Source organism: Ranitomeya imitator, chromosome 8 (genome assembly GCF_032444005.1).
Source record: "Ranitomeya imitator isolate aRanImi1 chromosome 8, aRanImi1.pri, whole genome shotgun sequence".
Lineage (NCBI taxonomy): Eukaryota > Metazoa > Chordata > Amphibia > Anura > Dendrobatidae > Ranitomeya > Ranitomeya imitator.
The window spans coordinates 90,412,268-90,436,905 of NC_091289.1; the positions used below are offsets into that span (position 1 = coordinate 90,412,268).

Here is a 24,638-nt window from a genome sequence, read left to right on the forward strand (position 1 = left end):
TGCTGTGGCCGCTATACAGACAAAGAGTGTTTTTTTGGAGCGAATTGTCAGAGAGAGAGGTTTAGGGGGTCGGGAGGAGTCAGGACTAGTTTTCAGGGTAGGTTACAGCAGTTCATAGCTCTGTTTGCCAGGCAGGTCTGTGCCAGTGCTGTGCAAGTGTTTGTAAGAGCATTTGGTGTAATGTAGCTCAGCCAATCCTTTTGGGCTAGTAGCATTGTCTGATAGTCATCTGAGTAGCCCGCCTGTGAAGCTAGCTACACCGCCTTTGTATCTCAATTTTTACTGCATCTAACCCAGTTAATAGTTTAGGGCCTATGAGCAGTGTCTGCATGTCAGCAGAGTAGCCCGCCTGTAAAACAAACTATACCGCCTGTGTATCTCTATTTTCACTGCATCTAATCCAGTTATAATCCAGTTATTAGTGTAGGGCCTAGGAGCAGTGTCTGCACGTCAGCAGAGTAGTCCACCTGCGAAACTAACTATACCGCCTGTGTATCGTTATTTTCACTGCATCTAATCCAGTTAATTGTTTTGGACCTATGAGCAGTGTCTGCACGTCAGCAGAGTAGCCCGCCTGTGAAACAAACTATACCAGCTGTGTATCGTTATTTTCACTGCATCTAATCCAGTTATTAGTTTTGGGCCTTGTACCACAGTTTGGCCACCAGTTCTGCTCGGTTTTCATCCATCGGTTGTTGTGCCAACAACTACAGATACAGAGTTGCCAATTAGTTAAGCACAAAAATGAGTGGCAAAAGGCCTGCTGCTGGTGGAAAGGGGAATAGGCGTGTTGGAAAGGGGAAAAAAGGTTGTGTCCGTGGGGTAGGTGGTAAAGCAACAGTATCATCTGCAGAAGAAAGACCATCTTCCAGCCAAAGTAAGATGTCTACTTCTTTTCGTGGACAATCTGATATGATCCCTTTCTTACGACCATCGCTACAAGCATCGCCAAAAATTCCAGATGAGGCACAAAAACAGCAGGTGCTTGAACGGATATCAAGTGTTCGTTCAAGTGGGCTCTCCTCCATATCAACTTCAACATCACAACTACTCCAGTCCTCAGAGTTGTCACGCCAATTGCACTTGCTTCCTCACAGCTCCCAAGTCTCCAGCTGCCTGTCTGAGCATGGGATAACACACATGGTTGAATCTGTAGAGCTGTTTACGCATACTATAGCCTGGGAATCAGAGGTCGGCTCCAGAGCTTCTGTGAATCCAGATGAGGAAATGATCTGCACTGATGCCCAGAATCTTTGTGAGTCAGATCCAGGCCGAGATGAAGAAGGTTCTGAGTATAATATAGACCCTCGTTCCAAAACTGTAACTCCTGTTAGTGGAGACAATGAGGTAGATGATGATGAGACTGAGATACCTGATTGGAACGAAAACTTGACTTTTCGGTCGGGGAAGGAAGAGGTTGGCTCTGAGGACAACGGGTGTGAGAACACACAGGATGATGATGACGAGGTTGTAGACCCCACTTACTGTCAATCCCCAGTCCGCCAGTCAATGAGGTCAGCAGAGGAGCTGGAGGAGGATGCTAGTGACGAGTCTGACGACGAGGTAACGGTGTGCCTCCCTGGACAGAGACGGAGTACTGGAAGCACGTCAACAACTGCATCCTCAACCCCAACTGTACCTCAGACCAGAAGTCGTGGTGGCTCTCCAGGTCGCACGGGCTCTAAGCCTTGCATAGCCTGTGCATTTTTTGGCATCGCAAAGGATGACCCAACTCATGTTGTCTGTAAGATTTGTCAACAAAATCTCAGTAGAGGCCAAAAAATCACTAGCTTGAGTACTTCATGCATGAACCGTCACATGGATAAGAGGCATAAGTTGCAGTGGGAAGCTCACTGTGCTACAATGCGGCCTAGTGGGCCGGGTCAACCACTATCTGCCCCATCAAGTGCATCTGCGTCCTCTTCATCCTCTGTGACTGTGAGGACAGCAGTCGCACATTGTTTTGGATGCAGACCTTCCACCTCTTTACCCGCAACAGCCAGTGTGATTGGCAGGTCGTCAGGACATTTGCTAGTGGAAACACCTGCTGGTGTTGAGTGCTCTCCGACATCGACACCACATTTTGATCAAGGCAACATAACATCTCCGCCTGCACCTTCCTCACAGACCAGCAGTTTGCCGGGGACACCCTACTCAACTCCGTCTAAGCACGGCAGCCAGCCCTCAGTCCCTCAGATGTGGACAAGTAAAAGACCATTTCCTCCTAGCCATGACAAAGCTAAGAGGTTGAATTTCTCCATCAGCAAGCTGTTGGCTACAGAAATGCTGCCTTTCTGCCTGGTGGACTGTTGTGAATTCCGCTCTTGGGCTCCCTCCGGTGGTTGTAAGTAGTATTTTTGTGAGTTCTGCTCTTGGGCTCCCTCCTGTGGTTTTGAGTGGTATGGCTGCTTCTTGGATTTAGCTTCTGCAGCTGTTTTCACTGATCGTCTTATGGGCTCGGCTATATTAGTCTGGCCTTAGCCCTCATTCAATGCCAGTTGTCAATTGTTCCAGCCTGGAGTCATTGCTCTTTGGATTTTCCTGACACTCTGACCAGTTCTGCAAAGCTAAGTCCTTGCTTGTCCTTTGCAGTTCACTTATTGTGGACTTTGTTGTTCAGTACTGTCTTTGTTTTTGCTCTTTTGTCCAGTTTATCAGTATGGATCTATTCAGCTAAGCTGGAAGCTCTGGGCAGCAGAGTTTGCCCTCCACACCTTTAGTTAGGTGTGGAGTTTTTTGCATTTCTCTGCGGTGGACTTTTTCTAGGTTTTATTACTGACCGCACAGTGCTCTTTCCTGTACTATTCCTATCAAGCTACAAGTGGCCTCCTGTGCTAAATCTTGTTTCATACTGCGTATGTCATTTCCTTCTCCTCTCACAGTCATTACATGTGGGGGCTATCTATCCTTTTGGGATTTTCTCTGAGGCAAGATAGTTTTCCTGCTTCTATCTTTAGGGGTAGTTAGCTCTTAGGCTGTGACGAGATGCCTAGGCAGAGTTAGGAGCATTCCACGGCTACTTCTAGTGTTGTGTTGAGCTTAGGGACTGCGGTCAGTATAGTTCCCACCTGCTCAGAGCTAGTCACATGTCGCTCCTTAATCACCAGCCCATAACAGTGGACACAGAGGATTTTCGAGACCTTATGTCCGTCGCAGTGCCCCAGTACCAGATGCCCAGTCGCCACTACTTCTCAAAGAAAGCCGTGCCTGCGCTGCACCAGCGTGTCGCACACAACATCACCGCTTCCTTGAGAAACTCTGTGTGTGACAGGGTGCATTTCACCACAGACACTTGGACGAGTAGACATGGACAGGGGCGTTACATGTCGGTGACTGGGCACTGGGTAACTACGGCAACATCAGGAGAAGGGGCTGCTGTCCAAGTCTTGCCGTCGCCATGAGTTGCTCATCGATCCTCTGTATCTAGAAGTTCCTCCACTGCTTCTGCCTCCTCAACCTCCTCTCGGTCCTCTACCTGCACCCAAAGCCTGTCTGGTAATGCCACCCGCGTTGTAACTGCACAGAAGGAATCCTGCACACCTCCTCACTATGCTGTCACCAGGGCTCAATGGCATCAGACAGTGTTTACATTGAAATGTCTGGAAAATGTGAGTCACACAGCAGAGGAGTTGTGGTCAGCTCTGGAGACCGAGTTCCATCAATGGTTGTCTCCACTCAACCTGCAGCCAGGGAAGGCTGTGTGCGACAATGCTGCAAACCTTGGTGCGGCCCTTCACCGGGGCAATGTCACACACGTGCCTTGTATGGCTCAAGTTTTGAACCTGGTTGTCCAGAAATTTTTATCTCACTATCCCAGACTAGATCGGCTTCTGCATAGGGCACGGTCGCTGTGTTCTCACTTCCGCCGTTCGCATTTCGCAGCTCGACGACTTGCATCTCTACAGAAATCGTTGAGCCTGCCAGTTCACTGGCTGAAATGCGATGTGCCCACAAGGTGGATTTCAACTCTGCACATGTTGCAGCGACTGTGGCAGCATCAACGAGCCCTGGTGCAATGCGTTATGACGTATAGCATGGGCAAACGAGATCAAGAGGTGGGGCAAATCACGCTGCAGGAGTGGTCTCAAATCAAGGACCTATGCACCCTTCTGCACAGTTTTGAAATAGCAATGAAGATGTTTAGTGCTGACTATGCCATTATCAGCATGACCATTCCGGTGATTTACATGCTGGAGCACACCTTACACAGTGTTCAAAGTCAGGTGGTGGAACAAGAGGAGGCGGAGGAGGAACAGGAGGAGTCGTATGCGGAAGGGATCATATCTCCAAGGTCAAGAAGGTTGGCAGCACCAAGGCGGCTGGCATTGGAGGCTGGGGGAGAGGGGTTACAGAGGGCGCATGGTAGCAGCCAAACTGTTGAGGAAGGTGCAGGAGGCGAGGAAGAAGTAGAGGACGAACTGGCGCTGGGCATGGAAGACTCATCAGATGAGGGAGACCTTGATCAAATTTCTGTTGTGCGAGGTTGGGGGGAGAGGGCAGACGAAGGAAGCATGATTCTCACCTCGCCACTACCAAGACAACAAGGACTTGGTCCTCCTGGATGCGCAAGACACATGAGTGCCTTCTTGCTGCACTACCTGCAACATGACCCTCGGAATGTCAGAATCCGAAGTAATACCGACTACTGGGTTGCCACACTCTTAGATCCCCGGTACAAAAGCAAATTTGGCGAAATAATTCCTGCCATAGAAAGGGATTCACGCATGCAGGAGTATCAGCAGAGACTGTTACATAATCTAACATCTGCTTTTCCACAAAACACCAGTGGTGCACGTAGTGAGTCTCTGAATTCTAACTTGCCAACCGTGGGACTATCGAGTCATCACTCAATCCGTAACAGTAACATCGTATCTGGTGGTAACAGCAATTTTTTCCAATCGTTTCAAGATTTTTTTAGACAATCCTTTCCAAGGCCACAGGAGACAAGAAGTCTGACGCACAGCCAACGCCTAGAGAGGATGGTACAAGAGTAGGGCAGTACGGTGGCGCAGTGGATAGCACAGAAGCCTTGCAGCGCTGGAGTCCTGGGTTCAAGCCCCACTAAGGACAACATCTGCAAAGAGTTTGTATGTTCTCTCCGTGTTTGCGTGGGTTTCCTCCGGGTACTCCGGTTTCCTCCCACATTCCAAAGACATACTGATAGGGAATTTAGATTGTGAGCCCCAACGGGGACAGCGATGATAATGTGTGCAAACTCTAAAGCGCTGCGGAATATGTTATTGCTATATAAAAATAAAGATTATAATTATTATTATTATCTCCAAGTTAACATCCATGCCATGACTGTGGAACTGGACCCTTGCTCATTTTGGGCTTCCAATCTTGAAAAATGGCCTGAGCTCACCACTCACGCCTTGGAGGTTTTGTCGTGCCCCGCAGCCAGCGTTCTCTCTGAACTTGTGTTCAGTGCTGCTGGTGGTGTGCTGACAGATAAGCGCACGCGGCTGTCCAGTGACAATGGAGACAGACTAACATTCATCAAGATGAACAAATCCTGGATCCGCAAGGACTTTTCTTCCCCTGTGTCATCTTAGGGAGACTAAAAGCTTGATGATTTTTGAAAATCACCTCACCAACCGTTTTAAAAAAACTCTGGCGAAATTGATGCCACTTAAGTGGTGTCTGTGGCCGAATTTTTGGAAAAAATGGAGACTCTTTTATTTAGTCCCCTTGCTGAGTTTTACATGACGTTGTCATCGTCAATTCCAGGTGGGTGGGGTTGTCTGCAGAGTTGTTTCCTCATACTATGGTCTGGGATTCAAAGGTCTGCTCCAAAGCTTCAGTGTCTGCTAGTCAGCAGAGTAGCCCAGCCACCCACCGCCTGTTTACCTAAGTACTATTTTTAACGGCATGTAGCCCAGGAAATCCTTTTGGGCCTAATAGAATTTGGTGCTACTTAGCAGCATACTTCACCCATGAAGCAAGCTACACCGCCTGTTTACCTCAGTACTATTTTTTAACAGCATTTAGCCCAGGAAATCTTTTCGTACCTGATAGCATTTTGTGCTACTCAGTAGAGTACCCCAACCATGAAGCAAGCTACACCGCTTGTTTACCTAACTACTATTTTGTAATAGCATCTAGCCCAGGAAATCTGTTTTGGCCAAGTAGAATTTAGTGATACTCAGCTGCGTACCCCACCCATGAAGCAAGCTACACCGCCTGTTTACCTAACTACTATTTTGTAACGGCATTTAGCCCAGTAAATCCTTTTGGGACTAGTAGAATTTAGTGATACTCAGCAGCGTACCCCACCCATGAAGCAAGCTACACCGCCTGTTTACCTAACTACTATTTTGTAATGGCATCTAGCCCAGGAAATCCTTTTGGGCCTAGTAGAATTTAGTGCTACTCAGCAGCGTACCCCACCATGAAGCAAGCTACACCGCCTGTTTACCTAACTACTATTTTGTAACCGCATCTAGCCCAGGAAATCGTTTTGTACCTAATAGCATTTTGTGCTACTCAGCAGAGTACCCCATCCATGAAGGAAGCTACACCGCCTTCTTTCTTTCTCAATCTAACCCCTCGGCTCTGGGGTGTCCACTCTCCCTCCAACTCTCTCCTTCTCACAGGTGGACTACCGCGTGTTTTCACACTGTGGCGAATCTTTTGGGCAAGGTAATGGATAATATGTGCCGCCTTACATGACGACACATTCGAGGAAGCAACTAAACGACTCATTTAGTGAGCAGGATATGGAGCACCCCATGGGGAAACAGCGATCTATGTAGTATGCTCCTTCACAGAAGCAGCCCAATGGGAGGACACTATTCGGAGGCACAGGTAGTAACCGGAATGCCCCCTCAATGTCTGTTTTGGCCATTAGGGTGCCCCTTACCAACTTCTTAAATTTCAAAAAACCTGATCTGCACATCCAAACATAGACTGAGTGTGAACAGGTGCTGAACCCAGAGTCGCCAACTCGTATATAGTTAAATAAATAGGGCAGCACACTGCAGCGCCAAAACATGCAAACTTGAAAACACGAAATTTAAACTGCATTACTGCACTAGAAATATGAAAAATGAGAGCTTTTAGCGCATAAAAATGGCCAATTTTATGTGTACCTCTTAGCCACTTTACGGCATCTCTCTTATACGAGGTCCTACTCTAAACCTACCTCGCTGAGAATAAACGTCTCCATCTGAATGGGTACATGTGAAACCTCTCCTTGGACTCAAATTCTCTCTCACTGTGGAGGGGTATTGGACCTACTATAATTAAAACACCTGAAGCTAGGAGGCAGGGAGTGCACGATCAGAAGGCTAGAGAATACATTTCAAAAAACCTGATCTGCACATCCAAACATAGACTGAGTGTGAACAGGTGCTGAACCCAGAGTCGCCAACTCGTATATAGTTAAATAAATAGGGCAGCACACTGCAGCGCCAAAACATGCAAACTTGAAAACACGAAATTTAAACTGCATTACTGCACTAGAAATATGAAAAATGAGAGCTTTTAGCGCATAAAAACGGCCAATTTTATGTGTACCTCGTAGCCACTTTACGGCATCTCTCTTATACGAGGTCCTACTCTATGTTTGGATGTGCAGATCAGGTTTTTTGAAATGTATTCTCTAGCCTTCTGATCGTGCACTCCCTGCCTCCTACCTTACCAACTTCTTGACCCACATGATTGCCTCGTCAAAGGAGGTACAGTACATAGTATACTTGGTTCCGCGTCGATGTTGTCGTTTACTGACCTGCCCCTTGGATATGACAAATGGTGGATTAGTCTGAATGTATTTGGTTCATTTTTTGGCACAACTCCCAACCACTACCACTACGTCTTCTAAGGAAAGTGTTCTGAATGGACCCGCCGCCATTCTACCTAAAGATATTTATTTTTTTATTTTTTTTGTCAAGGCGTCTGGGTGTTGGTAGAGTGAGTTTAGACTTTTACTCCAGACTTTCTTGATTTTAGAAGGGCATGACATGCCTATATCTGTGTTCCCTCCTCCTTTTACTCTCCACCTTTTTTCTTTTCGCATCACTATATGTAGTTGTGACTTTTCCATGTGTTTGTTGTGTCTTCTGAGCAGTTTGTCAGCTTTTGGACACCTTTTAAAGTGTTTTCTATGTGTTTTCCATGTGTTTGTATGTGTTTGTGTTTGCCTGCCATTGGTTTCAATGGGGTTCGACGGTGTTCGTCGAACGTTCGACGAACAGTTTCGGCGAACACCTCTCTGATCGACGAACCGAACCCGAATACTAGGGAGGTGGCTCAACACTACTGAAAAGTAATCTGTGCAGAACAGGAAGTACAGTATGAACTTAACTTTAAGGGATCCGGTCATGTAAAATAACGGTATTAATCTGCAGATTTGGAATTCATCTTCAGGTTCTAATACCCACACTGAGAGCCCCACTGCTGGGAGGAAATTAACTTTTTTCCACCTGGTTGTGTTCAGCTTCCAGTCTCTAATTCTGATCCTGCTGTCAGTCATTCCCAGCAGATCGTGACTGTTGTACAGTTGTCTTTTGCCTGTAACTGCAGCGATCAGAGCTGAACTCTGGTTGCCTCTGTTAGTCCCTTAAGTACTGCTTTGTCCCTTAAGTGTCAATCTGACAGTGGTATTTAAGGCACCCTTCGGTCAATTAATAAAACTTTTAAGTAAAAACAAAACCTAAAAAAATAATGGCTGATTGCATTTTTTTTTATTTCACCACACTTAGATTTTTTCTCCCGTTTTCAAGTACACTGAATGGTAAAATGAATGTGATTCGTGAACTACATCTTGTCCCGTAAACATATGGTTGTGTTTGAAATATAGAAGTTCTTGTTCTAGTGCGTAAAGAATAAGAGTGCAAAAATGAAAATTGGTTGCAGCCGGAAGAGGTTCAAGAAGCTAGACACTCCTGCTGATTCAGTATCCATGTTTGTAGCACAAAAGTTTTGTTGTGCAGATTTAGATGTTTTGGGTAGCTTTGTCAAGCTCATCTCTTACCATATAGACCACTATCGCAAAGTAGAATTTTGCTCAGCATTCTTAGTATTGGTAAGCCAAATCCAGGAGTGGACCAGACCCTACAAAGGAAAAAGCTATAGAAAAATTTTCACCACTCATGTTTTGATCGGACTTTGGTTTTTGGCTTACAAATACTGGTGTGCAAAAGTGGACTTTGACAGTGTTTAACATTCAGAGTAGTTTCAGATACAGACTTGAGTTTGAGGCAGAATTTGCGCTGGAAATCTGCAGCAAAGTACAATGACAGTAAGTCAAGTTTTACCAAATCGCATTTAGCTGTGGCAGAGAGAGATAAGCATTCTATAGATTTTGGGATCCGAATTATTTCCTTTCTGTTCGTGACTCTCACTCAATGAGCATTACGGAACTTCATGGTCTAATAGAAACAAAAAAGTGATTAAAAAATGTGAAAAGTTAATTGCTGCACACTAGAATACACCTTTACCAGAAATATTCACCAATCTCCTGTTATAAGTAATAACTATTTTGTTAAGGGGGGGAAACTGTTGTAGCCCCTAATTCCTTGTGTAAAAGGAGAGGTAATTGAGCATACACACTGCCTGCTCCATTCATTGTCTTAAAGACTCCCAAAGAAAGCTAAGTACATCAGCACCATCAGGTCTAAGAGGCCTACAAAATAATATATGCAGTGTGAATTGAGTAATCTGCTGAAAGGTCATCTTCAGTGAAGAATGTGTTTTCTTGTAACTCAATACTGTTAAAATTACCAATCTACAGATTTAAAATATGTAACATTTATTTTTACCTTTCAAGGCTTTTACCCAAAGTTACTCGGTTCAGCCTTTGCCGATCAGTATAAAATCTGAAGATTTGGATGCCAAGGGTAAATTTTGATGTCCTTTCTGATTTCCTTTTTTGCATTGTAGATAAATTAATCATTATTTGTACTTGAAGGGGTGGTCCCATACATAAAATGCCCTTTATAAATATATATTTGTTAACCCCTAACCACTTTTGTCATTTTCTTTATTTTAAAATACCAAAATACCCTACTCTTCTCCCTATACAGCTAATCCCTGTATGTGCTTTTTTAAATCTTTATTTCCAATGATTTTTTGTTTGAAGGGGGCTCAAATGAGACATCATCAGGAGGCTGGGGCTGCACTAATTTTTCCCTTCTGTCACCCTGCCTGGAATAAAATGTCACCAGAGGACATCACTGTGGTCACTTACCACAGCTCATTTCATCACCGCCCTCTGCTGATGTCTGGAGTCAGTACCACTGAAAGCATGCAGGTGCTGCGCTCACCTTTCCCACAGCTTCTGTCACAGCTGGCCCGCAGCTTGTTTCTCTGCCATAGGGTATTATCAAGGGGAGGTGATAGAAGCAGGGTGAGTGACACCGGTGCTGTCCCTTATAAAGATTCATTTTAAGGCAGTGATAGAATCTGTGGGGCAGTGCTGCTGTCACTCACCGTGCTTTTTTCATTGCCCTTCAACGAATAATCATCAGGGAACGGCGCAGTTGTCACCCTGCTTCTATTCTTAAATCACTGCACCATGATGGCATCCGGTTTCAGAGAAAAGAGCTGTGGGACAGCGCTAACCTGTCACAGAGCTTCTATCAGCGCTGTTGATTTGGATTATCAAAAGTGGGGTTGTGATGAAAGAAGTTGTGGAAAGTGACCACAGCACCGCTGCGACAATGTCTTATTTCGGGAGGAGTGATTGAAGCTGCTTTCAAGTGACTGCATGTTATTCTAAAATACCTCTCTGTCATATACAGTCATGGCCAAAAGTATTAACACCCCTGCAATATTGTCAGATAATACTCAGTTTCTTCCTGAAAATGATTGCAATCACAAATTCTTTGGTATTAATATCTTCATTTAATTTGTCTTAAATGAAAAAAAAACACAAAAAGAATTGTCCTAAAACCAAATTGGATATAATTCCACACCAAACATAAAAAAGGGGGTGGACAAAAGTATTGGCGCCGTTTGAAAAATCATGTGATGCTTCTCTAATTTGTGTAATTAACAGCACCTGGAACTTACCTGTGGCATCTAACAGGTGTTGACAATAACTAAATCACACTTGCAGCCAGTTGACATGGATTAAAGTTGACTCAACCTCTGCCCTGTGTCCTTGTGTGTACTACATTGAGCATGGAGAAAAGAAAGACCAAAGAACTGTCTGAGGACTTGAGAAACCAAATTGTGAGGAAGCATGAGCAATCTCAAGGCTACAAGTCCATCTCCAAAGACCTGAATGTTCCTGTGTCTACCGTGCGCAGTGTCATCAAGAAGTTTAAAGCCCATGGAACTGTGGCTAACCTCCCTAGATGTGGATGGAAAAGAAAAATTGACAAGAGATTTCAACTCAAGATTGTGCGGATGTTGGATAAAGAACCTAGACTAACATCCAAACAAGTTCAAGCTGCCCTGCAGTCAGAGGGTACAACAGTGTCAACCCGTACTATCCGTCGGCGTCTGAATGAAAAGGGACTGTATGGTAGGAGACCCAGGAAGACCCCACTTCTTACCCCAAGATATAAAAAAGCCTGGCTGGAGTTTGCCAAAACTAACCTGAAAAAGCCTAAAACATTTTGGAAGAATGTTCTCTGGTCAGATGAGACAAAAGTAGAGCTTTTTGGGCAAAGGAATCAACATAGAATTTTCAGGAGAAAAAAAGAGGCATTCAAAGAAAAGAACACGGTCCCTACAGTCAAACATGGTGGAGGTTCCCTGATGTTTTGGGGTTGCTTTGCTGCCTCTGGCACTGGACTGCTTGACCGTGTGCATGGCATTATGAAGTCTGAAGACTACCAACAAATTTTGCAGCATAATGTAGGGCCCAGTGTGAGAAAGCTGGGTCTCCCTCAGAGGTCATGGGTCTTCCAGCAGGACAATGACCCAAAACACACTTCAAAAAGCACTAGAAATTGGTTTGAGAGAAAGCACTGGAGACTTCTAAGGTGGCCAGCAATGAGTCCAGACCTGAATCCCATAAAACACCTGTGGAGAGATCTAAAAATGGCAGTTTGGAGAAGGCACCCTTCAAATATCAGGGACCTGGAGCAGTTTGCCTAAGAAGAATGGTCTAAAATCCCAGCAGAGCATTGTAAGAAACTCATTGATGGTTACCGGAAGCGGTTGGTTGCAGTTATTTTGGCTAAAGGTTGTGCAACCAAGTATTAGGTTGAGGGTGCCAATACTTTTGTCTGGCCCATTTTTTGAAGTTTTGTGTGAAATGATCAATGTTTTGCTTTTTGCTTCATTCTCTTTTGTGTTTTTTCATTTAAGACAAATTAAATGAAGATAATAAAACCAAATAATTTGTGTTTGCAATCATTTTCAGGAAGAAAATGAGTATTATCTGACAGAATTGCAGGGGTGTTAATACTTTTGGCCATGACTGTAAGGTGTATACTTGATCTTATGTATTAAAAGCTTAAATAATGTATTTATCTACAAAGATTCACTATTTTGTAAGCCTTTTTTACATATAATTAAGAACTTCCATCAAACACTTGTGTGCTTGCCACATATAACTATTTTTTTTACTTATTATGTTTATCATAAAGATGGAGTAACTGAAAATAATGATACGCTCAAGAATGATCTTGCTCAAGCCAAAGAGGATCTAACACTTGTTTTGAGGAAAATAAGAGAGTATCAGGTAATAAATAACCATTTAATGACAGACTTCATAGTCAATGGAGATTAGAAAATGGATAGTTATATAATTAGTACAGTTTATGCAACGGACATTTACACAAATACCGAATCGAGATATTCCCAGAACCCTGTGTTTACCACTAATGTCAGACAAGGGGCACTTCTTCTTAATCAATTTTGATGCTATGTCATCTGTTGACTGCTCACTCGTAGGACTTGAGACACTGCTATGTTCTTCTCACCTTATGCAACAGGAAAATCAAAAAGCGGCAGCACGTGGCACATCACACTGTTTGAGTGGTCATTGTATTGCTTGGGAGGCTTTTTGAGGACACCGTATTGTGTGAGGAGCTGTGTCAGGACACCTTACTCTGGGGAGCTGTGTCGGGGCAGCATACTGTGTAGAGAGCTGTGTCGGGATACCATATTGTGTTGGGAGCTGTGTCGGGATACTATGCTGTGTGGGGAGCTGTGTCGGGACACCATGCTGTGTGGGGAGCTGTGTCGGGACACCATACAGTGTGGGGAACTGAGTCAGGACGCCATATTGTGTAGGGAGCTGTGTCGGGACACCATACTGTGTGGGGAACTGTGTCGGAACACCATTCTGTGTGGGAAGCTGTGTTGGGACACCATACTGTGTGGGAAGCTGTGTCGGGGCACCATACTGTGTGGGGAGCTGTGTCGGGGCACCATACTGTGTAGGGAGCTGTGTCGGGGCACCATGCTGTGTGGGTAGCTGTGTCGGGACACCATGCTGTGTGGGGAGCTGTGTTGTGGGATGCTATACTCTGTGGGGAGCTGTGTCAGGGCACCATACTGTGTAGGGAGCTGTGTCAGAGCACCATACTGTGTGGGGAGCTGTGTCGGGACACTACTGTGTGAGGAACTGTGTCGGGGCACTATACTGTGTGGGAAGCTGTGATGGGACATCATGCTGTGTGGGGAGCTGTGTTGGGATACCATACTGTGTGGGGAACTGTGTCGGGATACCATGCTGTGTGCGGAGCTGTGTCGGGACACCATACTGTGTGGGGAGCTGTGTCGGGACACCATACAGTGTGGGGAACTGTGTCGGAACACCATGCTGTGTGGGAAGCTGTGTTGGGACACCATACTGTGTGGGAAGCTGTGTCGGGGCACCATACTGTGTGGGGAGCTGTGTCGGGGCACCATACTGTGTAGGGAGCTGTGTCGGGGCACCATGCTGTGTGGGTAGCTGTGTCGGGACACCATGCTGTGTGGGGAGCTGTGTTGTGGGATGCTATACTCTGTGGGGAGCTGTGTCAGGGCACCATACTGTGTAGGGAGCTGTGTCAGAGCACCATACTGTGTGGGGAGCTGTGTCGGGACACTACTGTGTGAGGAGCTGTGTCGGGGCACTATACTGTGTGGGAAGCTGTGATGGGACATCATGCTGTGTGGGGAGCTGTGTCGGGATACCATACTGTGTGGGGAACTGTGTCGGGATACCATGCTGTGTGCGGAGCTGTGTCGGGACACCATACTGTGTGGGAAGATGTGATGGGACACCATACTGTGTGGGGAGCTGTGTCGGGACACCATACTATGTGGGAAACAGGAAAAAAAAATCCAGCTTTGAAAAAGAACTCATTGTTCGAAACGCGTAGCCTGCTGCTACTCATTCTCCTGTGAACCATGTCATTGGACTTTGGATTTTATCCTCAATAAATCTTGATATTTTTGGAAGCTGGATTTTTTTTTCCTGTTTGCCTTATCGTTCCACGTGATGACTGCACGGTATCCGGGCTTCCCCACAACAAATGCCTAATAGGTGAGCTGGTTTTTCACTATTTTTCCTTATACTATGTGGGAAGCTGTGTCGGGACACCATACTCTGGGGAGCTGTGTTAGGGGCACCATAATGTATTGGGAGCTATGTCCAGGCACCATACTGTGTGGGGAGCTGTGTTGGGGAACCATACTGTGTGGGGAGCTGTGTTGGGGCACCATGCTGTGTGGGGAGCTGTGTTGGGGCACCATAATGTATTGGGAGCTGTGTCGGGGCCCCATAATGTATTGGGAGCTGTGTCGGGGCACCATACTGAGTGGGGAGCTGTGTCGGGACACCATGCTGTGTGGGGAGCTGTGTCGGGTTACCATACTGTGTGGGGAGCTGTGTCGGGGCACCATACTGTGTGGGAAGCCGTGTCGTGGCACCATGCTGTGTGGGGAGCTGTGTTGGGGCACCATACTGTGTGGGGAGCTGTGTCGGGACACCATGCTGTGTGGGGAGCTGTGTCGGGACACCATACTGTGTGGGAAGATGTGATGGGGCACCATACCATGTGGGGAGCTGTGTTGGGGAACCATACTGTGTGGGGAGCTGTGTTGGGGCACCATGTTGTGTGGGGAGCTTTGTTGGGGCACCATAATGTATTGGGAGCTGTGTCAGGACGCCATACTGTGTGGGGAGCTGTGTCGGGACACCATGCTGTGTGGGGAGCTGTGTCGGGACACCATGCTGTGTGGGGAGCTGTGTCGGGGCACCATACTGTGTAGGGAGCTGTGTCGGGGCACCATACTGTGTGGGGAGCTGTGTCGGGGCACCTTACTGTGTGGGAATGCAACATACTGTGTAAATTGCTTTTTTGGGGGACATTATACTGTTTGAGAGACTGGGAAAGCATCATATTGTGTTGTGCAGTTTTGATTAAGGTACAAGGGCTCATTTAAAGGAGCAGACAGACTGATTTGCTTTTTTTTGTAAACTTTATAAAAAGCAGTAAATTGTATGGCTTTAATTTGTTTTTCCTCTAAGAATGCATGCTACATTAAGCCCTATCATAAGAAGTATTAGCAGTCGAGCTAGTCAACATACTTAATTCTGCTCAATATTAAATGATAAAGATTAATATATCACAACGAGCAGACTTCAGTTTGTCCCTCAACATCAGTTGCGGTCTCATGTGGCCTCTTAAAAAAAATGAATTGCCCACCTCTGCCTTAGATAGGCAGTAAAGCATCTCTTGGATTTACAAGGATATGTAGTCTCTAAAGGCAGGAAACTGTCCAGTGATGTTGTTGGAATCATATTTGCTCACACTGATGTATAGAACACGGTATACCAAATTAGCAATAATGTAATGGTTTGTACCATTTTACAACCTCCAGTGCATCTGAGATGAAAAATGATTGTGATAAATCATGCTTTTAATCTCTTAATGCCCGGTGGTGTATATTTTTGTCACTAGTCGTGTGAGAGGTGTATGGAGCGGCCTCAGGAGCTGTATTATACATCCAGCATCTGTCTGGACTAGCGGTGACTGGAGGTAGCTTTGACCACTGTTTTGTAACCAATTAAATGTCTCTGTCAGTCACTGACAGAAACATCTAAATGTCCCGCTTTCTGGTTCACACGTGCCCCAGCTCTCATCTGCCCTGCCATGATGCAATTGTGGAGGGCCATTAGGTTGCCACAGCTGAAAATTTACATTACCTCCTTTTACCAGTTCAAAAATAAAGAAATTAAATAATTTTAAAAATAAACATATTTAGTTTTAATGTGTCTGTAAAGGTCCGACCTACCAAGTATGACATTATGTTTACCATAAATTTAAACCCTGAAAAGAATCATAACTGACAATTTTCAGTCTCTGAAAACATTGGATGTATCATTAAATGTCAATAAAAACTACAAGTGGGAACATAAAAACGAGCTTTCACGTAAGTCCAATGATGAAAAATTACAGCAAGTTTGAGTCTCAGAAAATGGTGGCAAAGTTTTCTTTTTTAACCCCTTAACGACCACCGATACGCCTTTTAACAGCAGTAATTAAGGGTACTTAAACCACGGCGCTGAAGGAAGAAATGTACAGCACCCCCCCAGAGTCAGATTTTCTCCGGGGACTCGGCTGCCGGGCGTAGCCGAGACCCCAGAGAACATGATTCTGGTCAGTTTTTACTGACGCCTGAGTTGTGATTGCCAATATTAACCTTAGGGCTCCTTTCCATTTGCGAGATAAACGTCCGAGTCTCGAATGTGAAAACCAAGCTGTGGCGCCGGCACTCCGGAGCAGAGAGTGCGGCTGCATAGCAATACATGCAGCCGCACGCTCCGCTCCCAAGTGCCGCCGCCACAGCTTGGTTTTCACATGCGAGACACGGACGTTTATCTCGCAAGTAGAAAGGAGCCCTTATACTGGAGACCACAAAAAAATAAGTCCGATGTGTCATTTTAATTTCTCTCTCCTCCGATGTGATCGCACATCAGAGGACAGAGAAATAGGGTCCCTGATCCCCTCAATACCTCCCGGTGCTCCTCGGCCCTCCTGCTTCCCTTCATGGGCACAACCATCTTTTTCCGGGAAGAAAATGGCGGGCGCATGCATTGTGTGCCCGACGACATCTGCCGGACGGCCAGCACCTGGCAACAATAGGAATTTTTTTTTCCTATTGGTTCATTTTGGTCACTGTGATATCCCCTATCACAGTGATCAAAATAAAAAAAATAGTAAATAACCCCCCCTTATCACTCCCTGATGGTCAGCGGAGAATGGTCTGTGCTGGCCCCAGTGTATGGCAATGCATTGATTATCAGCAGGGAATGGTCTACGCTGGCCCCAGTGTATGGCAAAGCATTGATGGTCAGCTGAGAATGGTCTACGCTGGCCCTCAGTGTATGGCAAAGCATTGATGGTCAGCGGAGAATGGTCTATGCTGGCGCAGTGTACAGCAATGCATTGATGGTCAGCGGAGAATGGTCTACGCTGGTCTCCAGTGTATGGCAATGCATTGATTATCAGCGGAAAATGGTTTGTGCTGGCCCCAGTGTATGGCAATGCATTGATGGTCAGCAGAGAATGGTCTACGCTGGCCCCAGTGAATGGCAATGCATTGATGGTCAACGGGGAATGGTCTACGCTGGCCCCAATGTATGGCAATGCATTGATGGTCAGCAGAGAATGGTCTACACTGTCCCCAGTGTATGGCAATGCATTGATGGTCAGCGGAGAATGGTCTACCCTGTCCCCAGTGTATGCCAATGCATTGATGGTCAGCGGAGAATAGTCTACGCTGGTCCCAGTGTATGGCAATGCATTGATGGTCAGCAGAGAATGGTCTACGCTGGTCCCAGTGTATGACAATTCATTGATGGTCAGCGGAGAATGGTCTACGCTGTCCCCAGTGTATGGCAATGCATTGATGGTCAGGGGAGCATGGTCTACGCAGGTCCCAGTGTATGACAATGCATTTATGGTCAGTGGAAAATGGTCTACCCTGTCCCCAGTGTATGGAAATGCATTGATGGTGAGCGGAGAATAGTCTACCCTGTCCCCAGTGTATGGAAATGCATTGATGGTCAGCGGAGAATGGTCTACGCCGGTCCCAGTGTTTGACAATGCATTGATGGTCAGTGGAAAATGGTCTACGCTGTCCCCAGTGTATGGAAATGCATTGATGGTCAGCGGAGAATGGTCTACACTGTCCCCAGTGAATGGCAATGCATTGATGGTCAGCGGAGAATGGTCTACGCCGGTCCCAGTGTATGGCAATGCATTGATGGTCAGCAGAGAATGGTCTACGCTGGTCCCAGTGTATGGCAATGCATTGATGGTGAGCAGAGAATGGTCTACGCTGGTCCCAGTGTATGGCAATGCATTGATGGTCAGCGGAGAATGGTCTACCCTGGTCCCAGTGTATGGCAATGCATTGATGGTCAGCGGAGAATGGTGTAAGCTGGCTCCAGTGTATTGTAATGCATTGATGTTCAGCGGAGAATGGTCTACGCTGGTCCCAGTGTATGGCAATGCATTGATGGTCAGCGGAGAATGGTCTACGCTGGTCCCAGTGTATGGTGTTGTGAATTCTGTGGCCAAGCTCCCCCCTGTGGTCGTGAGTGGTACTTCGGCTGGTTCTGTCTATGAGCTTCCTTTGGTGGATGAGAGTGGTACTGCGGCTTCTGAGTTTCCTTCCTCAGGTGATGAGGTTAAGTCGTTAGGTGCTGCTCTATTTAACTCCACCTAGTGCTTTGATCCTGGCCTCCAGTCAATGTTCCAGTATTGGTGTTGCTTTCTCCTGGATCGTTCCTGTGGCCTGTCTATCCTGCATAAGCTAAGTTTTGCTTGTGTTATTTTTGTTTGCTATTTTTTCTGTCCAGCTTGCTATATTGGTTTTTCTTGCTTGCTGGAAGCTCTGGGACGCAGAGGGAGCACCTCCGTACCGTTAGTCGGTGTGGAGGGTCTTTTTGCCCCCTCTGCGTGGTTGTTTGTAGGGTTTTGTGTTGACCGCAAAGCAATCTTTCCTATCTTTGGTCTATTCAGTAAGTTGGGCCTCACTTTGCTAAATCTGTTTCATCTCTGCGTTTGTATTTTCATCTCAACTCACAGTCATTATATGTGGGGGGCTGCCTTTTCCTTTGGGGTATTTCTCTGAGGCAAGGTAGGCTTATTTTTCTTTCTTAGGGCTAGCTAGTTTCTCAGGCTGTGCTCGAGGTGCATAGGACTGGTCAGGAGCGCTCCACGGCTACCTTTAGTGTGGTTGGATAGGATTAGGGATTGCGGTCAGCAGAGTTCCCACGTCTCAGAGCTCGTCCTATGTTTTTGGTAATTGTCAGGTCACTTTGTGTGCTCTGAACTACAAGGTCCATTGTGGTTCTGAATCACCTGTTCATAACAGTACTGGAGGCCCAAAGTACTAATGCTTCTCAATAGAGGGAAAAGAGAAGTTCTGAGACCAACGCTGGCAGCTATTTTCAGAAAGGGTCTCTCTGAAGCCCTTAAGGATGTCATGGTGGGATTTCCTATGCCTGCTGGTCTGAATGAGTCTATGTCTTTGGCCATTCAGATCGGTCGACGCTTGCGTGAGCGTAAATCTGTGCACCATTTGGCGGTATTATCTGAGCATAAACCTGAGCCTATGCAGTGCGATAGGACTTTGACCAGAGCTGAAAGGCAAGAACACAGACGTCAGAATGGACTGTGTTTCTACTGTGGTGATTCCACTCATGCTATCTCCGATTGTCCTAAGCGCACTAAGCGGTTCGCTAGGTCTGCCACCATTGGTACGGTACAGTCGAAATTTCTTTTGTCCGTTACTTTGATCTGCTCTTTGTCTTCATATTCTGTCATGGCATTTGTGGATTCAGGCGCTGCCCTGAATTTGATGGACTTGGAGTATGCTAGGCGCTGTGGGTTTGTCTTGGAGCCCTTGCAGTGTCCTATTCCATTGAGAGGAATTGATGCTACGCCTTTGGCCAAGAATAAGCCTCAGTATTGGACCCAGCTGACCATGTGCATGGCTCCTGCGGACCAGGAGGATATTCGCTTTCTGGTGTTGCATAATCTGCATGATGTGGTTGTGTTGGGGTTGCCATGGCTACAAGTCCATAACCCAGTATTAGATTGGAAATCTATGTCTGTGTCCAGCTGGGGTTGTCAGGGGGTACATGGTGATGTTCCATTTCTGTCTATCTCATCATCCACCCCTTCTGAGGTCCCAGAGTTCTTGTCTGATTACCGGGATGTATTCGATGAGCCCAAGTCCAATGCCCTACCTCCGCATAGGGATTGTGATTGTGCTATCGATTTGATTCCTGGTAGTAAGTTTCCTAAGGGTCGACTGTTTAATTTATCTGTACCTGAGCACGCCGCTATGCGGAGTTACGTGAAGGAGTCCTTGGAGAAGGGTCATATTCGCCCGTCATCGTCGCCATTGGGAGCGGGGTTCTTTTTTGTGGCCAAGAAGGATGGTTCGCTGAGACCTTGTATTGATTACCGCCTTCTAAATAAAATTACGGTCAAATTTCAGTACCCCTTGCCGCTGCTGTCTGATTTGTTTGCTCGGATTAAGGGGGCTAGTTGGTTCACCAAGATAGATCTTCGTGGTGCATATAATCTTGTGCGTATTAAACGGGGCGATGAATGGAAAACAGCATTTAATACGCCCGAAGGCCATTTTGAGTACCTGGTTATGCCATTCGGGCTTTCTAATGCTCCATTAGTGTTTCAGTCCTTTATGCATGACATCTTTCGAGAGTACCTGGATAAATTCCTGATTGTATACTTGGATGATATTTTGGTCTTCTCGGATGATTGGGAGTCTCATATGTGAAGCAGGTCAGAATGGTGTTCCAGGTCCTGCGTGCGAATTCTTTGTTTGTGAAGGGGTCAAAGTGTCTCTTTGGTGTTCAGAAGGTTTCATTTTTGGGGTTCATTTTTTCTCCTTCTACTATCGAGATGGACCCTGTTAAAGTTCAGGCCATTTATGATTGGACTCAGCCAACATCTCTGAAGAGTCTGCAGAAGTTCCTGGGCTTTGCTAATTTTTATCGTCGCTTCATCAATAATTTTTCTAGTATTGCTAAACCGTTGACTGATTTAACCAAGAAGGGTGCTGATGTGGTCAATTGGTCTTCTGCTGCTGTGGAAGCTTTTCAGGAGTTGAAGCGTCGTTTTTCTTCTGCCCCTGTGTTGTGCCAACCAGATGTTTCGCTTCCGTTCCAGGTCGAGGTTGATGCTTCTGAAATTGGAGCAGGGGCTGTTTTGTCGCAGAGAAGTTCTGATTGCTCGGTGATGAAACCATGCGCCTTCTTTTCCAGGAAATTTTCGCCTGCTGAGCGAAATTATGATGTTGGCAATCGAGAGTTGCTAGCCATGAAGTGGGCATTCGAGGAGTGGCGTCATTGGCTTGAAGGAGCTAAGCATCGCGTGGTGGTCTTGACTGATCACAAGAACTTGACTTATCTCGAGTCTGCCAAACGGTTGAATCCTAGACAGGCTCCTTGGTCGCTGTTTTTCTCCCGTTTTGACTTTGTGGTTTCGTACCTTCCGGGCTCTAAAAATGTGAAGGCGGATGCCCTGTCTAGGAGTTTTGTGCCCGATTCTCCGGGTTTGCCTGAGCCGGCGGGTATTCTCAAAGAGGGGGTAATTTTGTCTGCCATCTCCCCTGATTTGCGGCGGGTGCTGCAAAAATTTCAGGCTAATAGACCTGACCGTTGCCCAGCGGAGAAACTGTTTGTCCCTGATAGGTGGACGAATAAAGTTATCTCTGAGGTTCATTGTTCGGTGTTGGCTGGTCATCCTGGAATCTTTGGTACCAGAGATTTGGTGGCTAGATCCTTTTGGTGGCCGTCTCTGTCGTGGGATGTGCTTTCTTTTGTGCAGTCCTGTGGGATTTGTGCTCGGGCTAAGCCCTGCTGTTCTCGTGCCAGTGGGTTGCTTTTGCCCTTGCCGGTCCCGAAGAGGCCTTGGACACATATCTCTATTGATTTTATTTCGGATCTCCCCGTCTCTCAAAGAATGTCGGTCATTTGGGTGGTTTGTCATCGCTTCTCTAAGATGGTCCATTTGGTGCCCTTGTCTAAATTGCCTTCCTCCTCTGATTTGGTGCCATTGTTTTTCCAGCATGTGATTCGTTTACATGGCATTCCAGAGAACATAGTTTCTGACAGGGGTTCCCAGTTTGTTTCGAGGTTTTGGCGAGCCTTTAGTGCTAGGATGGGCATTGATTTGTCTTTTTCCTCGGCTTTCCATCCTCAGACAAATGGCCAGACTGAACGAACCAATCAGACCTTGGAAACATATCTGAGATGTTTTGTTTCTGCTGATCAGGATGATTGGGTGTCCTTTTTGCCTTTGGCTGAGTTTGCCCTTAATAATCGGGCCAGCTCGGCTACTTTGGTTTCGCCGTTTTTCTGCAATTCTGGGTTCCACCCTCGTTTCTCTTCAGGGCACTCGTAGTGCACAATTTGACTTTGTCCCAGGAGAAGGCTCAACGTTTCGCTAACCGCAGGCGCTGTGTGGGTCCCCGACTTCGTGTTGGGGATTTGGTTTGGTTGTCATCTCGTTATATTCCTATGAAGGTTTCCTCTCCTAAGTTTAAGCCTCATTTCATTGGTCCGTATAGGATTTCTGAGGTTCTTAATCCTGTGTCTTTTCGTTTGACTCTTCCAGCTTCTTTTTCCATCCATAACGTGTTCCATAGGCCATTGTTGCGGAGATACGTGGCACCTGTGGTTCCATCTATTGATCCTCCTGCTCCGGTTTTGGTTGAAGGGGAGTTGGAGTATATAGTGGAGAAGATTTTGGATTCTCGTGTTTCGAGACGGAAACTCCAGTATCTGGTTAAGTGGAAAGGTTATGGTCAGGAAGATAATTCCTGGGTCTTTGCCTCTGATTTCCATGCTGCCGATCTGGTTCGTGCCTTTCATGTGGCTCATCCTGGTCGGCCTGGGGGCTCTGGTGAGGGTTCGGTGACCCCTCCTCAAGGGGGGGGTACTGTTGTGAATTCTGTGGCCAAGCTCCCTCCTGTGGTCGTGAGTGGTACTTCGGCTGGTTCTGTCTATGAGCTTCCTTTGGTGGATGAGAGTGGTACTGCGGCTTCTGAGTTTCCTTCCTCAGGTGATGAGGTTAAGTCGTTAGGTGCTGCTCTATTTAACTCCACCTAGTGCTTTGATCCTGGCCTCCAGTCAATGTTCCAGTATTGGTCTTGCTTTCTCCTGGATCGTTCCTGTGGCCTGTCTATCCTGCATAAGCTAAGTTTTGCTTGTGTTATTTTTGTTTGTTATTTTTTCTGTCCAGCTTGCTATATTGGTTTTTCTTGCTTGCTGGAAGCTCTGGGACGCAGAGGGAGCACCTCCGTACCGTTAGTCGGTGCGGAGGGTCTTTTTGCCCCCTCTGTGTGATTGTTTGTAGGGTTTTGTGTTGACCGCAAAGCAATCTTTCCTATCTTCGGTCTGTTCAGTAAGTTGGGCCTCACTTTGCTAAATCTATTTCATCTCTGCGTTTGTATTTTCATCTCAACTCAGTCATTATATGTGGGGGGCTGCCTTTTCCTTTGGGGAATTTCTCTGAGGCAAGGTGGGCTTATTTTTCTTTCTTAGGGCTAGCTAGTTTCTCAGGCTGTGCTCGAGGCGCATAGGACTGGTCAGGAGCGCTCCACGGCTACCTTTAGTGTGGTTGGATAGGATTAGGGATTGCGGTCAGCAGAGTTCCCACGTCTCAGAGCTCGTCCTATGTTTTTGGTAATTGTCAGGTCACTTTGTGTGCTCTGAACTACAAGGTCCATTGTGGTTCTGAATCACCTGTTCATAACAGTATGGCAATGCATTGATGGTCAGCGGAGAATGGTCTACCCTGGTCCCAGTGTATGGCAATGCATTGATGGTCAGCAGAGAATGGTCTACACTGGTCCCAGTGTATGACAATGCATTGATGGTCAGTGGAAAATGGTCTACGCTGTCCCCAGTGTATGGCAATGCATTAATGGTCAGCAGAGAATGGTCTACGCTGGTCCCAGTGTATGGCAATGCATTGATGGTCAGCGGAGAATGGTGTAAGCTGGCCCCAGTGTATTTTAATGCATTGATGGTCAGCGGAGAATGGTCTACACTGGTCCCAGTGTATGACAATGCATTGATGGTCAGTGGAAAATGGTCTACGCTGTCCCCAGTGTATGGAAATGCATTGATGGTCAGCGGAGAATGGTCTACGCTGTCCCCAGTGTATGGCAATGCATTAATGGTCAGCAGAAAATGGTCTACGCTGTCCCCAGTGTATGGCAATGCATTGATGGTCAGCGGAGAATGGTGTAAGCTGGCCCCAGTTTATTGTAATGCATTGATGGTCAGCGGAGAATGGTCTACGCTGGTCCCAGTGTATGACAATGCATTGATGGTCAGTGGAAAATGGTCTACGCTGTCCCCAGTGTATGGAAATGCATTGATGGTCAGCGGAGAATGGTCTACGCTGTCCCCAGTGTATGGCAATGCATTAATGGTCAGCAGAGAATGGTCTACGCTGTCCCCAGTGTATGGCAATGCATTGATGGTCAGCGGAGAATGGTGTAAGCTGGCCCCAGTGTATTGTAATGCATTGATGGTTAGCGGAGAATGGTCTACGCTGGTCCCAGTGTATGGCAATTCATTGATGGTCAGTGGAGAATGGTCTACGCTGGTCCCAGTGTATGGCAATGCATTGATTGTCAGCGGAGAATGGTCTACCCTGGTTCCAGTGTATGGCAATTCCTTGATGGTCAGCAGA

The 24,638-nt window shown here is 46.5% G+C and overlaps 1 protein-coding gene across 7 annotated transcripts in view; it reads left to right on the forward strand.

The window, feature by feature from the left end:
* Positions 1-24,638, forward strand: part of PDE4DIP (phosphodiesterase 4D interacting protein) — a 1,776,665-nt gene that overhangs the window by 742,552 nt on the left and 1,009,475 nt on the right. For 6 of the 7 annotated variants that reach the window (XM_069737152.1, XM_069737153.1, XM_069737154.1 and 3 more), the window contains 2 exons: positions 9,770-9,839; positions 12,543-12,637. The exons of the other annotated variant lie outside the window; for it this stretch is intronic. In XM_069737152.1, the coding sequence (XP_069593253.1) occupies positions 9,770-9,839; positions 12,543-12,637 (165 nt within the window). The remainder of the gene's footprint in view (positions 1-9,769; positions 9,840-12,542; positions 12,638-24,638) is intronic. 7 annotated transcript variants of the gene reach the window in all.